Source organism: Zonotrichia leucophrys, chromosome 20 (assembly GCF_028769735.1).
Source record: "Zonotrichia leucophrys gambelii isolate GWCS_2022_RI chromosome 20, RI_Zleu_2.0, whole genome shotgun sequence".
NCBI classification, from domain to species: domain Eukaryota; kingdom Metazoa; phylum Chordata; class Aves; order Passeriformes; family Passerellidae; genus Zonotrichia; species Zonotrichia leucophrys.
In genome coordinates this window covers 12,019,185-12,035,423 of record NC_088189.1, presented here as the reverse complement: position 1 = coordinate 12,035,423, position 16,239 = coordinate 12,019,185, and the positions used below count along the sequence as shown (strand labels likewise).

Below are 16,239 nucleotides of genomic sequence, written 5' to 3'. Positions count from 1 at the left end.
CTGAGACAGGAGCACCCAAAACCAAGCATTGTTGGACAATGACAAAGCTCTTGTTAGTGGCTCCTTGTCACCATAGGTTATCTTTTTATTTTCCAGCTGTTCACACCTCACACACTCTTCATTGTTTAATCTGCAAGAAAACAAACCCCAGGCCTTCTCCAACAGCTTTGCTCTGTGCTGGGTCAGGTCCTGAAACTCATTATTGTCCTGGCTGTGAGGAAAATAATGGGACAGGGGGTAGATCTCCAGCTCATTAGATCCCTCCTGCCCAGGGCATTTTGGTACCATCATGCAGGAACTTCCAGCAGCAGAACCAAGGAGCTGTAGGCTGGGGAGATGAGGTTGTTCCTCAGCATGGTTGGAGCTGAGAGAACTCATCTGTGCATGGCTACTGTGGGTAATTAGGTGGATCTTGATTAGATTCCCAGATTGTCTGAGTAGGAAAGCACCCAGACAGATGATGGAGTCCAGCTCCAAGTCCATGGCCCAGACAGGAACTGAAACTTTGGTATTATGACCAACTGAGCTAATCTCAGATTAGTGCTGTGGGCTGGGTGACTCAGAACAACACAGAACAGCCTCAACTGTTCCTTGTTCCAGTGCTGTTCCATCTCACAAAGCCTTTATTTTAACAAAAACCAACTGTGATCAGAGTCCTCCGTGATCTTTTCCTTAAACAGAAAAGGGTGTGGCTGGGCCTCGTTGAGGGAAATAAAGGCATTGGGATGGAAATGGGGTGGGAGACAGAGCTGCGGGTGTTATAGGGTAAAATTCGATAAAGCCAATTTAATAATGTATACAAATAATAAAAATAATTGTAAAAATTAATAAAAAAGATATTTTATTTTGTGATCGAAAATATGATCCTCGATAGCCACAGTCAGAGACAGCATCAAGCTTGGGTGAACCTCAGACCTCCCTCTGCTCACAAATGCCATCTCCAGGGCTGTTTTACACAGTTTTTTCTGCCTGAGGCTGAGGTGCCCCTATTCTTTTGTCACTGCATATGCATGAAGTCTCTTTTCTCTGTGCAGAGCTGGACAATGCTGTTTCTGGGAGTGTTGATGTCGAGTTAGGGGAACCCGGTATTCAGATGTGTGTTCCTGACGACTCTGGTTATCTTGATTGAAGATACTTATGGTGAAAAACGCCAATCACTTGTTTTTAAAATTTTAACAGTTTAATAATAATAAAATGGTTATAAAAGCAGTAATACAATTAGAGTAATAATAATTTGGACACTTTGAATTAGGACGATAGGAGACAATAGAGACAAAGAGTTATGGACGTCCGGGTACCTTTTCTGGGCAGCATAAATCCAAAAAGGACCCACGTTAGCAAGGATTAACCCTTAAAAGCAACAGCCTGTTGCATATTCATACACCTCACACATGATGCATAAATTCCATTCAAACACAGGATTCTGTCTGGTCATCATCAACTTCTTCCTCTGAATCCTAACACAGGAAGCACCTTCGATGCGGAAGAAGTTCATTTCTTCTGATAATGGAGCAATAAATTCTTTTTCTCTGAAAGATTCAGGTGTCCTGTGGCTGCTATTTCGCTGCAAGTCCTTTCTTTTAAAGAAGTATCCTACATAATATCGTTTCTATTTTAACATTTATTTATAATCCAAAACTATATTTAACACACTACATAAGAATTAATACAGCATTACCTTCTAACACAACACATATAATATTCATTTTAATATTTGCGAAAAGCCAATCATAAAATAGGCATTTTTCACAGTAATATCTGTAGTTAATGATGTCACCAAATAGTAAAATCAACTAAAATCAGCCCCAAATATTGAGCTGTTCTTTGTTTTTCCATGAACTCTAAGCCTGATTCTCCGTTTCCCTGCAGATTTTGGGAAATGTTTCTGAGTTCCAGCGAGTTGTCAACGTGCTGCAGGAGGGGGTGGACTTCGATATTGATGTCAATGCATCTGTCTTTGAAACAAATACTCGAGGTGAGCTGGGTATATTCTGAGAGTCTGTGTTGGGTAAAATACGCATTTTTCACACTTATCAGGTGTTCATGGCTGTTGGGTGTTCCCTGGATAGCCCCGGCAAAGGCCCATCTCCGCACCGTCCTCTCGCTTGCTAGTGAGGCTTTCTTTCCTCGCTGCCATCTGGAATTTCACAATTTCGATGTGCCAATCTCCTGAGTGTCAGCGTTTTCGGTTTTTGTTACACATACAATTTTATTAACAACTTTATTTCACCTATATTTCCTAGAAGCATGAATTATCTCACCCCGCACATAACAAGGGGGAGCAGCAGCGCGGCCAGGCCGCGGCTCCCATCGCTCCCTCCCACACGGCGGGCGCCCCTTCCGGCCGCCATGTTGGCGCGTCCCGCGGCTGCGCGCTCGGCGGAGCGGCCCGAGGGGAGGGCTCGCTGTTTGTGTCCCCAGCGCGGAGGCCATGGCGGCCGTGGCGGGGGCCGGCACGGGGCCCGGCTCCGGTACCGGCACCGGCGGCACCCGCGCCGCCACCACCAACATCTTAGCGCAGCTGCGGCACGGGCAGCTGAGCGGCCGCGGGCTGACCCGCGGGGCGCAGGTAACGTGGGAGCTGGGCCGGGCGGGCGGAGCGGGGAGGCCGCGGGGCCTGCGGGGTTTGAGGGGTTTGGGGCCGGGGGTTCAGCGCCTCCTGCGCTGCCGGGGAGAGCCCGGCTGGCCCAGCGGGGCCTGCTCGGGTAAAACGGCCGCTCCCAGGCCGGGCTCGGCGCTCCGGAGCTCCCCGGGTTTTGCCCCGGTGCCTTCGGGCTCCGAGCGCCGCCTCACCGGGCTCAGCCAGCTCGGGCAGCCCCGAGGAGCAGCGCAGGATTTTGCCCCGTCGTTCTCCCCGTCTTCGCTCGGTGTGGCCTTGCCTGCAAAGAAAGGAAGCTGTGCCTGGGACTGTAACAATGCAGCATCGAAATTTAAACGTATTTCCTGCACAAAGGCAGCCTCGTGGTTTTAAGGCTTAGGAGACATTTTAGCTCTCTAACGCAGGTGGTTTTATGAGAAACTGCCTCAAGTCTGTTTCTTATTTGTCATCTTTCCCAGTTGATGATGCTGGGAAATACCAAGGGATTAAATCAGTTCCTTACCCCGGGCCTGTGCCTGTCGTGGGCTGATACTTTTTTAGGAAAAACTGCTCAAGGATAGTGGACTATTAATTTCTTTTTATGAAGAATAATTGGCATTTTTCTTGCAGATTAAATGCAAAATGGTGCAAAGACTTGGAAAATGAAACACGAGATACAGAACTTACATTCAGGTGCTGATTTATTGAGCTGAAGTATCTTAAGAGAGGTCAGATGGAATAAAAAATGGCATTTGATTAATTTACTAGTGCAGACAGCAGCATTTTTCTTGATAAACAAGGATTCTGAGCAATTATTAAGAGATGATTTGTTTGATGCCTTTTCAGGACTACCTAAAAACAGAGACCAGACAAAATTAGGGAGTAAAAAGCAGTTATATTTATTGCAGGGCCTTCAGGTACATTTTGGGCAGACAAAGCCCCCCAGATCCACTCAAAAATGGACCCCAGGTCACGGGTTTTACACTTTTATAAATTTGGTCCATTTGTATATTGGGGGGTCATCTTGTAATTACAGCTTCGGGAAATTAAGTCATTTACCCCAAGTTTGCTCCCCCCAGCTCACTTTTGTTTCCCTCTCTGGGCCCTGAGGCAGTGAGGTGTCCTTGATTGCCAGGCCTGGAGAGGAATTGTTGTGTCTGCCCAAACTGGGAAAGCAGCAGCTCACACTGAGTGTGGGGTTTGGAGTTACACACTAAAGAACTGCAGGGTTACAAATATATGGAAAATAGAAAAGCTCAAATCCTGAAGCGTTATATTCATGATGAATGTCCATGCCTCATTCTCTAGCAGAGAGGTAAAAGAGCAGGTAATTTTTACAGCTATTTTGTCTTTATTTTGCTTCTTCCTCAGCTACTAATTTGGTTAATCCTTAAGAAGAGCCAGTAATTTGCATCAGTACAAACCTGTATTGATTCTTCTCCTTGGGATTGATTTAGGATTGGACAAACTTTGTCTCACTGCCTTACCTGCCCACCTCTGCACTCTTTCTTTCATGCACCTCCTCAGCCACTGCAGTTTCAGTCAGGTGAACCTGGACCAACCTTCTGCACCTCTGTTGTGTGTGGGATGGTGCTTCCACCTCTGGGCTTTGGTTTGCTCAAAAAATGCAGTGATACTCTTTTCATTTTAGGCTTTGAAGCTTTTATAACAACCAAGGAAATCTCTCCTGGTTTCATCCTCCTTATAATGCCCAAAAGTGAGGTGGGGTTTTGGTTTTTGTTCCTGGGGTTTGGTTTGGTTTTGCTTGAAAAATTTTGGCATCCTTGTGCTGCCCTGAGAGTTAAAGCTTGGACACATAGAGCTTCCACAACTTCATACATGCTGTAGGAGGGCATTTTAAATAATTTTGTGTGAGAGCATGGAGTGACAGGACAAGGGGGAATGGTTTCAAATTGGCAGAGGGCAGGGTTGGATGGGATATTGGGAAGAAATTATTCCTTGTGAGGGTGGGCAGGCCCTGGCACAGCTGTGGCTGCCCCTGCATCCCTGGCAGTGCCCAAGGCCAGGCTGGGCAGGGCTGGGAGCACCCTGGGACAGTGGGAGGTGTCCCTGCCATGGCAGGGGTGGCACTGGATGAGATTTAAGGTCCTTCCCAATCCAAACCATTCTGTGATTCACTTAAACTCAAGCAGGGGGAATAACTCCCTGAATGATTTTGAACTTTATGAATTGTGTCTCTTTACTTTTACCTTGTATCAGTTTTTTGTGAGTAGACAATCTAAATATAAAACACTTTGATGTAACTTTTAGAGAAGCAGTTTTGGCTGCTTTCCTTTTTTTTTTAAGTTCTATTTTTTATCACAACATTCCCAGTTTTCCTGCAGTTGGCTCCTCAGTGGCAGTGTGGGAGCCCTTGCTTACATTTCTGCACTGATTTGTTCCTGCAGAGCCTCAGAGCAGGTCAGGTTGCTGTGTTGGGGTGTAGAGCAAGTCAGGAGTGTCCTTGAAGCACTTGCTAGCTGTGTTTTGGAAGGAAGTTTTGGGTCATGTGCTGCCTGCACTGCACTGCTGGGAGGGGAAACCCTTCTCAAGATGTGAATTCAGGGAGATTTTGAGCACAGTTCCGTGCTGGGGTGCCTGCCATGGGCAGCAGTGGCATTTAGCCCTGAACAAAGCTTTGTGTGCTATTCTTAGGTGATCTCAAGATCCATTTTTGTATGGGGAAAGCAGGGGCTTAGCTGTGAGCTGGGAAGGATCACTGTTGAGGCCTGCATCTAAAAGTTCATCACTCTGATCTTACAGGGACATAAAAGCATTTTTGACAGCAGCAGCCTCCTGAATATCTGGCAGTTTTGAGGTCAGCTGAGGCTCTGAAATCTGGATCCCTGAGTGTGCTCACCCACCCAGAGCCCTTGGCTTCCTTGCCAGTTGATGTCTTGCTTTATTATTAATAATAAATTATTCAGAGAAGGGCAGCAGAGCTGGGGAGTCATATGAGGAGTGGCTGATGGAGCTGGGAAAGGAGCTCAGCCTGGAGAAAAGGAGGCTCAGAGGGAAATTCTGGCTCTGCACAGCTCCTGACAGGAGGGGACAGCCAGGTGAGGGTTGGGGACAGAGACAGGAGGAGAGGGAACGGCCTCAGGCTGGGCCAGGGGAGGGTCAGCTTGGACAAGAGGAGGAATTTCTTAATGCAAAGGATGGATCAGGCAGGTTGGACAGCAGGAGGAATTTCTCCATGCAAAGGATGGATCAGGCAGGTTGGACAGCAGAAGTTTCCCCATGCAAAGGATGGTTCAGGCATTGTCAGGGGCTGCCAGGGAGAAGGTGGAGTCCCCATCCCTGGAGAGTCCAAGGAACAATGGGGCTGGGTGATAGGGTGGGGATAAATCACAGGTTGGACTCTTGGTCTTGGAGGTCTTTTCCAATCTAAATGATTCTGTGATCAGAAGTTGATTAGCTAAAGCAGATTTCAGCAGGTACTGCCATTATTTGTTCTGTATCCATTTTACCCATATTGCTGGCATCAGCTGCTGCCCTGCACACAAACCTCAGTGTTGGTATCACATTGCATAACCTTGGATCAGGATTTGCCCTGCCCTGAGCACAGTGCAAGGGCTTTGCAGGTGCAGAAGAATTTTCCAGAAGTGACACATTTCTAATAAGTCACACATTTCTGGTTGTGAGGGGCCTGGTTGTTGTCCTCTTTGGGCACAGCTGTGCCATGGACCACAGGCTCTGGGACATTTGTGCTGCTGTTCCTTGAAAGCCAAGAACACTCTGGCTCAGCTGATCCAGCTCAAATCTGCTTAGCAAGAAGGTGCAGACTTCATCTGCTGCAAGCTGTGAACAGCATGGATGTGGCACGAAACCAGAGGGTATTTGTGTGCAGCTCTGGGAATCCCTGTGGACAGAGCAGGGATTTGCTGGCAAACCAATGTGCTCCTGCTGCATTCTCAAGAGCTGGGTGTCAGCACTGCTCTCACCCTCATAGGATTGCCAGGGCTTAGCTGAAACAATCAGAATGGAAAAAAGGATCCATTTTTCCAGCTGTATTTCATGCTTTGCTATCCCTAGGAGCACACACTTCCTTTAGCAGCATAGTCCCTATCCACTGTAAAAAAGCTCTGTGGAAGGAAAACATTTTCTCCCTCAGACATCCAGATTTCACCTCCTGCCATTGCAGGTTAGCAGCAGGAGTAGTTTCCTAACCCTGAGAAAAGATTTTGGTTTTGAGTCAGTTTTTTGTCTCCTCCTTACAAGAGCACCAACAAAACAACATTCACGTGAATATAATCCACTTGAGGAGCTCTGACTGTGTGGGTGTTAGCAGGCTTAGGCTCTTCAGGGGAGGACAGTGAGGGAGTGTTGGAAAGCCTGGACATGCTTTTGTTATGTAACAACACCACAGCTCTGTCATGCACTAGAAATGCTCAAAAAGTGCCTGTGTTGGATTTAAGCTGTGTTGGTGGCTGATTTTTTTTTTGTGTGGCTGAAGATGAGTGAGAAGAAATATGTAGATGTGATCCTCTTTATCCCTATGCTTTTGCTTAGATAGCCCTACAGAGTTTGCTTTCTTTCAGAATGAAATAAAGAAGAAACTTAAGAAGTTCCAAGGAAAAGTGGTAACTGAGAAGTTAATCTAAGGAAATATTAAGACTAAGTTTTTCTAAGGAAAAGTAGTAACTGAGAAGTTAATATAATTTTGGTATAATTATGCATATTAATTGATTTATTTTTCTCTGAGAGTAAGGTCAGCAAAGCAAATATTAGTAGCTCTGTTCTGATCTGGTGGATCCTGTAGTGGCTTTGGAGAGCTGCTGGTATTAAAGGTGTGTGTTGGAATGGGAGATTCAGGAGATCTGTTCTTGGTAGATCAGCTCTTCTCCCAGTTCTGGTGAGCAGGGCTGGCAGCTGTGGGAATGGTTGGGCCTGGCTGCAAGCTCTGCCATGGTTTATCCCAGGACAGTGAGTCCCTGGGTTCATGCCTGGCTTTTGGCTTGGCAGGGAGGATGGAGAAACAGAGAATCCAGCTGAGGGAATCCTGATCTGCACTTGTGAAATCAAGGAGCTGTGAAGAGGCTGGACATAAGTGCTCTTACATGGACTTCTCCCAGCAGAGTTTCCTTTCAGGATTAATGTTTGTGTTTGATCAGAGCTCAGCTGGGAGTGCTCACGGTGTGGCTGCAGGGCTCAGCTTCTCCCTTGGAGCGCTTTCCAGCATTGCTCCATGGGCCAGCAGCTGTGTTCCTGCAGAGCTGGTGTGTTCAAACCAACCCTTGCAGGGTCCTTTGCCTTGGTTACAGGCTTTTGTGGGAAAAGTTGTGTGAGGGAGGAGACAGCTCAGCCAGGCTGATGGGTGGTTGTTAGCACCTGGAAAGGAAAATGCAATGCAGGGCTGGAATGGTGAGGCACTCCCCAAAATCCTGAATAATCATTCTCCTGGCAGTCTGTCAGAGATGACTTCCTAAGTTATTACTGGTCAGAGGAAAATTAAACATTTAATTGCACAAATTTTAGTTTCCTGTTTTTTTTTTAAAGGCTTGAAGGAAAGGATGTGCAAAGGCTTCAGTTTCATTAGGAATACACAGAGACCATGTGCTTGCATCTCTTTGTTGAGATCCATAATCTTGTGCCTGTTTGCTTTTAAACTTTCAGGACATTTGAAAAGATACTTCAGAAGTGATCATGGAAAACAGCAAGAATGGAAATTCTGCTTTTTTAAAAAGCACTTCCAGTGTTAATGTATGGTTGCAATGAGAAATGGAATTAAAAAACCCTTGTAAGTGATGTATCATGGCTGTGAATTCTGTCACAGCAGGATCCCTTCAGTGCTGGGAAGGATGCCTGGACACCTGAGGCACTGGTTTGCTTTCTGAAAGATGCCAGCAAACCCCAAACACCCTCCTGCAGCGGGCACTCAGCAAGACTGGAATGTTTGAAGGGTAAAATGTGAACTAGAGACACAATTTTAGCAGGAGACTGTTTGCCCTGCCCTGGAGAGCAAAGGGAGGATTAGCTCCTGGGGTTTCTGCTGCTCTCACCACTGCTGGTGGGCAGCAGTTTGGGGAAGACACACAGAGGTGTCACTGAGCACAGCTCAGCTTAGGAAAATCAGAGGTTTGCTCTGTAGGGAAGGAAAATTGTCCCAGTGTGGGAACAGAGGTGGGAAGGAAAATCCCCTCTGGAACGGGAAGGATTTGGGAGCAACTTCATCTCCAAGAGATCTCAGGGCAGTGAGAAATATTTTGGCAATGCTGAGGCAGGGTATGGACACAGAGCAAGGAGGAAGAGCTGTTCCTGTGCCTGGAGGATGGGCAGAGTGAAGGAGACAAGTAAAAGGGAGACAGACTGATCAAGGGGTGGATTTAGGCAAATATTCATTTATAATTTCATGAAGATGCAGGTATTATTCATAATATTTTTTATGCCATCAGGGGAGGTTTAGGCTGGATATTAGGAAAAGGTTTTTCCTCCAGAGGGTGCCCAGGCTCCCTAGGAGCTGGCACTCCCTAGGAGCAGCCCCAAAGCTGCCAGAGCTCCAGGAGTGTTTGGACAGGGATGCCCAGGGTGGGGCTGTTGGGGTGTCTGTGCAGGGTGAGAATCTGGGCTTGGCAGTCCTTGTGTGTCCCTTCCAAGATGGGACATTCTGTGCTTCTCTATCATTTTTTAAAAGATTTAAAAGACACTAGGATTAAAAAGAAATTTAAACTAAATACTTAAAGGTGTGTGCAGTGTCTTTTTTCAGCCCTTTGTGTACTGTCAAGGAAAATTATGCACAGAAGTTACTTAAACTGTGTAGTTGGAAAGTGTTCCCATGGTAGTTATCAGTCTTGGAGTAATCTCCTGGGAAATCCTGAGCTGCAGTTCCTTAGGAGTCTTTAAAGAGAAAACCACTCAGTCTGTTCTACCTTGCAGGCATGGCTGGGCTGGTGACAGATTTTTTATCTCTGAATTTGAATCCTGTCCAAGGTCTGTGATTGCCCTTCCATTAAATGGCTTTGTGGGGAGCAGCATTCAGACAGCAGAGGTGTAAAAGCAGGATTGTACAGACACCTTTGGACTGGGACACACAGATCCACTCTGGAGAGCCCCAGGGCTGCCCTTGGGTTCTCTGTGAGCCAGAGCTGGGATGTGCTGCAGCAATCTGGGCACTGATCTGTGCAGCCCTGGTGTTTGTACCACTTTGGTTGCTGTACCTGGCTCTCACAGAGCTTTGTGCTGCTGTTTTTTCAGAAGGGATCCTCATTCCCTAACATAATGTAATGCATGGCAATTCCAAACCCAGCTGCCAGCCCTTGGGGAGATCCTGGCTTTTTTCATGGATGCCTCTTCCAGCTGGGCTGCTACAGCCTCTGCTTCGTGCTAGATTTTACCTAACTTCTCACATTTTGTTGCAAGATTTCAGGTATTTTATCCAGAGATTTTCAGTGAATGAAGAAAGTCAGTGTTGGATTGCACTTTTTGTGCTTGAATGAAACCAAAAAATTCTACAGAGGAGAGGAGTCCCAAAAGACCCATTTTGGTGCTGATTTTGATGACTATTCAGTAAAATATCCTCAAGAAGAAAACAATTTTTGCTTATAAATGAAAAAAATTCCACAGAGGAGAGGAGCCCTAAAAGATCCAGTGCTGATTTTGATGACTATTCAGTAAAATATCCTCAAAAAGAAAACCATTTTTGCTTATAAATGAAAAGCATTGACTAGCTGCTGTTATGGAAAACAGGAGATGCAGTTGTTAACCAAAATGGCTGTGAAGAAAGACAGCTCCACAAAGTCTGATTGAATTTTAATCCCTTCCCAGAATCCAAAAATCTTTGCATTGGCAAATACCACCCGGCCACAATGGAAATATCCAGAGCCAGGGTAGCCTCAAATACAGAGCAGGGACCACAAGCCAGAGCTTGCAGTGAAACCAAAGATGTGTTAAATCAAGAGAAAAGAAAACTTTTTTTTAATTTTTTTTTTTTCTTTTGAAAGCAGATAAAAGATGATGAGAGCAAGGAAACATTTGCTTCACTCTTTGAGAATTTCAGTTCTGGAAGTTTCCTGTGGCTGCCTCTCAGAGCCTGGGGCAGGGAGAGGAAGCCTGCTAGTACAGAAATGGGAGTGGAGATGGCTCAGATGGATCCTGCCCCAAACCAAGAAGCATCCATGTGATTAACAGTGTGGTGTTAAACCCAGCACAAGGTTTTAATGTTAATTAAAGGCTTTTGGCCTTCCCTGAGAGCATTTCAGTGCTGAATTCTGCTCTGTGCTGCTGGAACCTGTGATGGCAGCCTGTGCACGTCATCCCTGCCTCTGGTATCTTCCACATCAGCTGGAGCTGGAGAGTTTGGACTCTTTCCCTGGCATTTTCTGTGTGTTCTGTGCACTCTGCCCAGCAATTAATCCCATTCCTCCCCCTGCCTGTGGGTTTGTCCTCCTCCCACACCTGGGATGGGGCAGTGGCAGAGCTCCTTTGGCTCACTCTGTGCTTGGTTTCTCAAGGGGAAATGGAATCTGTGACTTCCAAGGAGCTGACCCAGAGCCCAAAGGATGAGAAGTGATTTTGGCTTTCTGGTTTGATCCTCTGCTGTTTCTCCTGCTCAGAAGGAAACTGTGTCATTCTCCAGCAGTGCTGGTTGATTCCTCTGATTCAGAAAGCAGAGAAAAGTTAAAAACTGGAGAGAATGTTATGTCCCAAGTGTGCTCATGCTGCTTCAATCACTGCTTGTAACAAGAAAACCCGGTACTTCAAGATCCTTGAAGTTCTTATTTATTTGAAATTCTTATTTACCTAAAAATTGAGGCATTTCATCAGGAAAAGAGTCCTGAATACTTGGGAATCTTACAAAGAGGGTGAGGACCCACATCAGCCACATTGCCAGGCTGAGTTCTCAGCTTGAATCAGTTCTCTGATCTTCCTGTATAACCAGAGAGCAAAGGGTTAAATTCTGCCAGGAGTTGGAGTATATTTGCATATAATTGCCTAATCAGGAATTGAATGGCCCTTTGGAATTGTGCACTGAGCTGTGGCTGAGAACCATGTCTTGGCTGAAAGAATAAGTGAGATTTAAGCAGCTGGGAGGGAAATGTCACTGAACCCCAGCTCAGGGCTTTAGCCTGGGAGTGAGAGCCAGCCTACAAACGTGCCAGGGAGGCTCAGGCTGGATACCAGGACAAGGCTCTTCCCCAGAGGTGCTGGCACTGCCCTGGGCACAGCCCTGAGGCTGCCAGAGCTCCAGGAGCTGCCAGGGGTGCCCAGGGTGGGGCTGTTGGGGTGTCTGGGCAGGGCTGGGGCTGCCCTGGCTGATCCTGGGGGTCCCTCCCAGCTCAGGACATTCTGTTTTCCAAGGTTTGCCTTGAGGTGCTGACCAGAGGATTGGAGTTTTCTTTATTGAGTTGTTTTTATTTGGAGAGCACATAAAACATTTGTAAACCCAGGCAAAAATCCTGCTGGGATTGTTTTCTGCTTTACCTTCTCCTGTGTACAAGTCCCTGTACTGGGGTTGGTGTGGGTACCTCTGAAGTACCAGAGAGGAAAGCAGTTAAAGTGTGATCAGCCTTGACTGCATAGTGGATTTTAATTGAATGCCCTCAGCTCCTCCTTGACAGATCTGGCATTAACCTGGAAGTATTCAGACTTCAAAGCATCTTTTGTGGATTTTAAACAGAATATTTTGGTCTTGTGCTGCTACTTGGGTTTTTTATGTGTTAAACACAGTGATGAATATTAAGATTTTTTAATTTTTTTTTTTTACTTTAGGGAAAAAGGAGGAACATTGAAGAAAGTTTGGACAGCTATAGTAGCCAATTCCAAGTGTTCTTTTTTTTCTTGCAGCCTGTTTTCAGGATAATGCCAGCATTGTTGTTCTGCTGATTTAGTTGGTGATCTCCTTTTACAACCAGCCCAAGACTACAGAGGGAATTTTCTCTCTTTGATACATTCCTGCTTGTAAACCTTTGTGGTTTGGGTCATTGCTGTGACCAATGACTGCAGGGATTTGGCTGAGGGAATTCTCCTTTCTGGCTGAATGCATCAAGTAATGAAGCCTTCCCATCCTCAGCACTCTCCCCCTCAGAGCTGTGTAATTTGAGAGGGTGTCAGGGCACCCATTTCCTCCTTCACTGACCTGTCAGTTGGAGCTCTGCTAATGGAATTGTGTAGAGACTAATGTGCTGCCATTTTAAAATACACAATCAATATAAAAATACAGAATGAGATTATGTTCTCTAAATGACATCTGCTTTAAGCTCTGTGCTGCTTAAGATACTTTATATCTGTAAAATTCTGCAGCTGGATAAATTGCTGCATGGAAAGAGGTGCTGGATTGTCACTATAGGACACAAAACAACACGACACAAACCACTGCTCTCAAGGTAGAAAAAAGGAAATTTATTTTATTTATTTCTGACTCCAACATTTATAGTTTTCCAAGAGTGACAGTGGATTGGAGGGTGACAGTGCCACCTCTCCAGTGACACTGTACAAACCAACAGTCCATCAAATTTCTCCTCCTCCATAAAGGAATGCAAAACAATGAGTTATTTACACAAAGTGTGTAAGAAAGTTTGCTACAAGAATGTAAATATCAGAAGGCTTAGAAAATCTTAAAAAATCAGGGTGACACTGGGTTTTGTGAGGAAGGTGAGAAGGTTATTTTCCTGGTTATGAAGCACTGGACACATGGGAATCATATTCTTTTATTTTCTTTGCAGATCACAGAGGCCTTGTTGAAGGAGAGAGATAAACAGGCCAAATGGAATGGGATCCCCTTGCTGTTGCAGAAGCTGTATGAGCACAGCCACCCAAACAGTGACTTCTCCCAGTGCCAAAGCATCCTAAAGGTACTGCCTGCACCCTTCTTCCTAAAGCTTCAGATCATTTTGTTGTGGTTTTCTTTAAAGTCTACTGTGCTCATACTGTATTAATTTCTTTAGCTGTCTGCATGATGATATCTGTCAGAAATTGGCTGGTTGGTAAGAGCTGGGGGTGCAGGTGATGATTAGTCACACAGATAGTGGAAGATAATTGTGTTTACAGTGATGAACAGTTTTCTTTTTGAAGCATCTCTTTATTTTTCTCCTACCTGCAGGAAATTTCTCCACTTCTCTCGATGGAAGCCATGGTTTATGTCACAGAAGACAGAAAAGCTGCTCAAGAGTCCAGTTTCCCCAACACATACACGTTTGATTTGTTTGGAGGAGTCGATGTGAGTGTGTTTTTCAGTATCTAAAGATCTGCATGATAATCATCCCACTGAAAAATCTGTTCAGTGAGGTCTTTAAAACTTCTAAATGCAAGCTGCAGAATGACTTTAGCAATTTCATGTTAAGCATTAGAATTGTGCCACTTTCTGTTAATCAAAATAGGAAAAGGGTGTATTTCTCAAGGTACTACATGCAAAGTGAGGTGTTTTGTTCTTATATGATACAGAATACCTGGCTGTTTCTTTAGTCAGTCTTTTTTTACCTTAAAAAAGATTAAACCTTTAGTTCTGAATGAAGACAGTTTCAAATGATTCCTGGTTGTGAGATAAAATAACCCAACTGGCACTGGAGCAGTGAGAATTTCACTGAACACTGGGGGATCTGTGGCAGTTTAGGCACCCCAGGGCTCTGTTTTAACCAGGCTGTTTGTGTTTATTGCTTCATCTCTGGCAAAGTTTTTAAGCAGAACTGGAAGGTTTCTGTGGACATTCTGGCAATTTATCATTTTGTTTATTTGCTTTAATTCTACATTGCACAAATACCCATTTGCTCTGTTTTATGGTGCCCAACTCTTACTTTGCTTTCATTAGGAATGTATTATTTGTATTTTCCAGTGAACTAATTAACACTTTCTTTAGTTTAACTAAACAGATTTTGCTATTTATTTTTTGTCACATTTATTTTTTGTTATTTTGTCTTTGTAACAGAAATAACATTTTTGTTATTTTATTTTTTACACAAGTAAAAGCTTGCTTTTATTTAAAGCTGCTGTTGATGTTTTGAAATGAACACTGGTTTAGTTGCTGCTGTCAGTTGAGAGCAAAAGCCTTCAGCTACCCAAGCAAATGAGAACACTGTGAAAATATTTAAATTTCCCTTGTTTTTAAAGGAAAATAGTGGTAATTTTGTATAAATGATTTTAACATAGTGCACAGAATCTGTGGGTTTTGGGGACAAGTTTTTGGTTTGGTTGGTTGGGGCTTGGTTGCTTTTTTCCCCTTGGGCTGGAGATGGTAAATATCAAATCCACCATACCTGGTGCTGTGGTCAGAGATTTGGATTGAGGTGGGTTTAATGTGATTAAAGGCAGTGATGGAAGCCAGTGCTGTGTGTTTTCAAAAATCCTGCTCTGGGATCTGAAAGGGAAGAAGTTTGATCTGCTGGTGCTGTGTGTGCCATGTGCTGATTGATGTTGCAATATTTTGAGCTGTGGAACATGAGTAACTTTGAAGGGCACTCAGTTTGCTGTGTACTCTCTAGGCTACAGTGTGTGAGAGTTAAAATATTTTTGGATTCTGACAGCCTTTACATTGAGGAAGAACAAAACCAGCTCGGTGGCTCCTCCCTTTATATGGATCCATGTAAAATAAACACCTGAGGGTGCAAATACACAAACCTCATGGATTTTATACCTGAATGTAACCCCATCCCAAGAAACATGATTTCATAATTCCCTTTCTGCTCCTTCTGTCTCTGATGAGAGGCAGAAACCCCAAGAATTAAAGCATAAACCCCCAACTTTGAGATATGCATTCTCCTAAAACACAAACAATTAATATGAGATCTGTATTACTGCAGTCATTTTTCTCTACCCTATTAATGCTACAGCTACTACTACAAATATTGCTAAAAATGTATATTCCTCTTAAAAGCTGCCTATTTATTTATTTGTTAGTGCTTTTAATGTAACCTCCAGTGATGTCAAGGTGGTTTCCTCTGTATGGATCAATAGTTCATTAAAAGAAGATGGAACAAATAGATATTATAAACTCTTAAATATCTTGTGAGTTGGCACTGATATTTATTACTGGGTGATGGCTGCATTGCTGTCAACAATTTTAAACTGAATTTTAGAACCAGCAGCATTTGCAGTAGTTCTTGCAGAAGTCATCAGTTCCTTCTGTTTGCCAACTTTCATTTTTAAATAAAGTGCTGGTTTTTTAAATGTTTGAAGCCAAACCAGTGGTACAGACTAGAGCAACTAAAGATCAGTTCTACATCAGTCAGAACCACAGTCCTGGTCTTGGAAAGCTGATTGTTATATTCCTTAAATAGAAATATAAATGTAAATATACATATAGCATCCTATACACAAGCAGTGGCTTTTTGGAGCTGAGATTAAATCTGGAGCTGCTAAATTCTGTCTGGACCTGAAATGTTTTTGAAGCCCAGCAAGATTTAGTGACTTTGCAAAATTTGCATCTCTTTGCAGATTATTGCTACAGATTCCTTATTTTAAGAGATGTGTGATCACCATCCTTGATGTTATCTGGAGGCATCTGAAATTACATTCCTTGCAAGCTCAAGTTCTTTAAAACTTCCCAGTGGGGGATTATTTTGTACAACTCTTACTGTTTCTTCAGGGTAAATGCAACTATAATTTGTCAATATGATTTTGACACCAGTGGGGGTTTGATTGTAGAGCCTTCATTATTCATCTCTGTGGCTTCAGCAGAAACAGGTTTGAGTTTGACATTGGCAAATTAATTGGTTATTTGTATCTCAGTA

General features: G+C 44.2%; 1 protein-coding gene across 2 annotated transcripts in view; it reads left to right on the top strand.

Annotated features, from left to right (window-relative positions):
• Positions 1-2,374: 2,374 nt before the first annotated feature.
• The window catches only part of TRPC4AP (transient receptor potential cation channel subfamily C member 4 associated protein), a 35,299-nt gene continuing 21,434 nt past the window's right edge, over positions 2,375-16,239 (top strand). Inside the window, exons 1-3 of one of the 2 annotated variants that reach the window (XM_064729827.1) lie at positions 2,375-2,569; positions 13,240-13,368; positions 13,617-13,733. In XM_064729827.1, the coding sequence (XP_064585897.1) occupies positions 2,432-2,569; positions 13,240-13,368; positions 13,617-13,733 (384 nt within the window). In that variant the 5' untranslated portion in view covers positions 2,375-2,431. Of the gene's footprint in view, positions 2,570-3,845; positions 3,906-13,239; positions 13,369-13,616; positions 13,734-16,239 lie in introns of those variants that run through there. The other variant, XM_064729828.1, reaches the window with a different exon arrangement.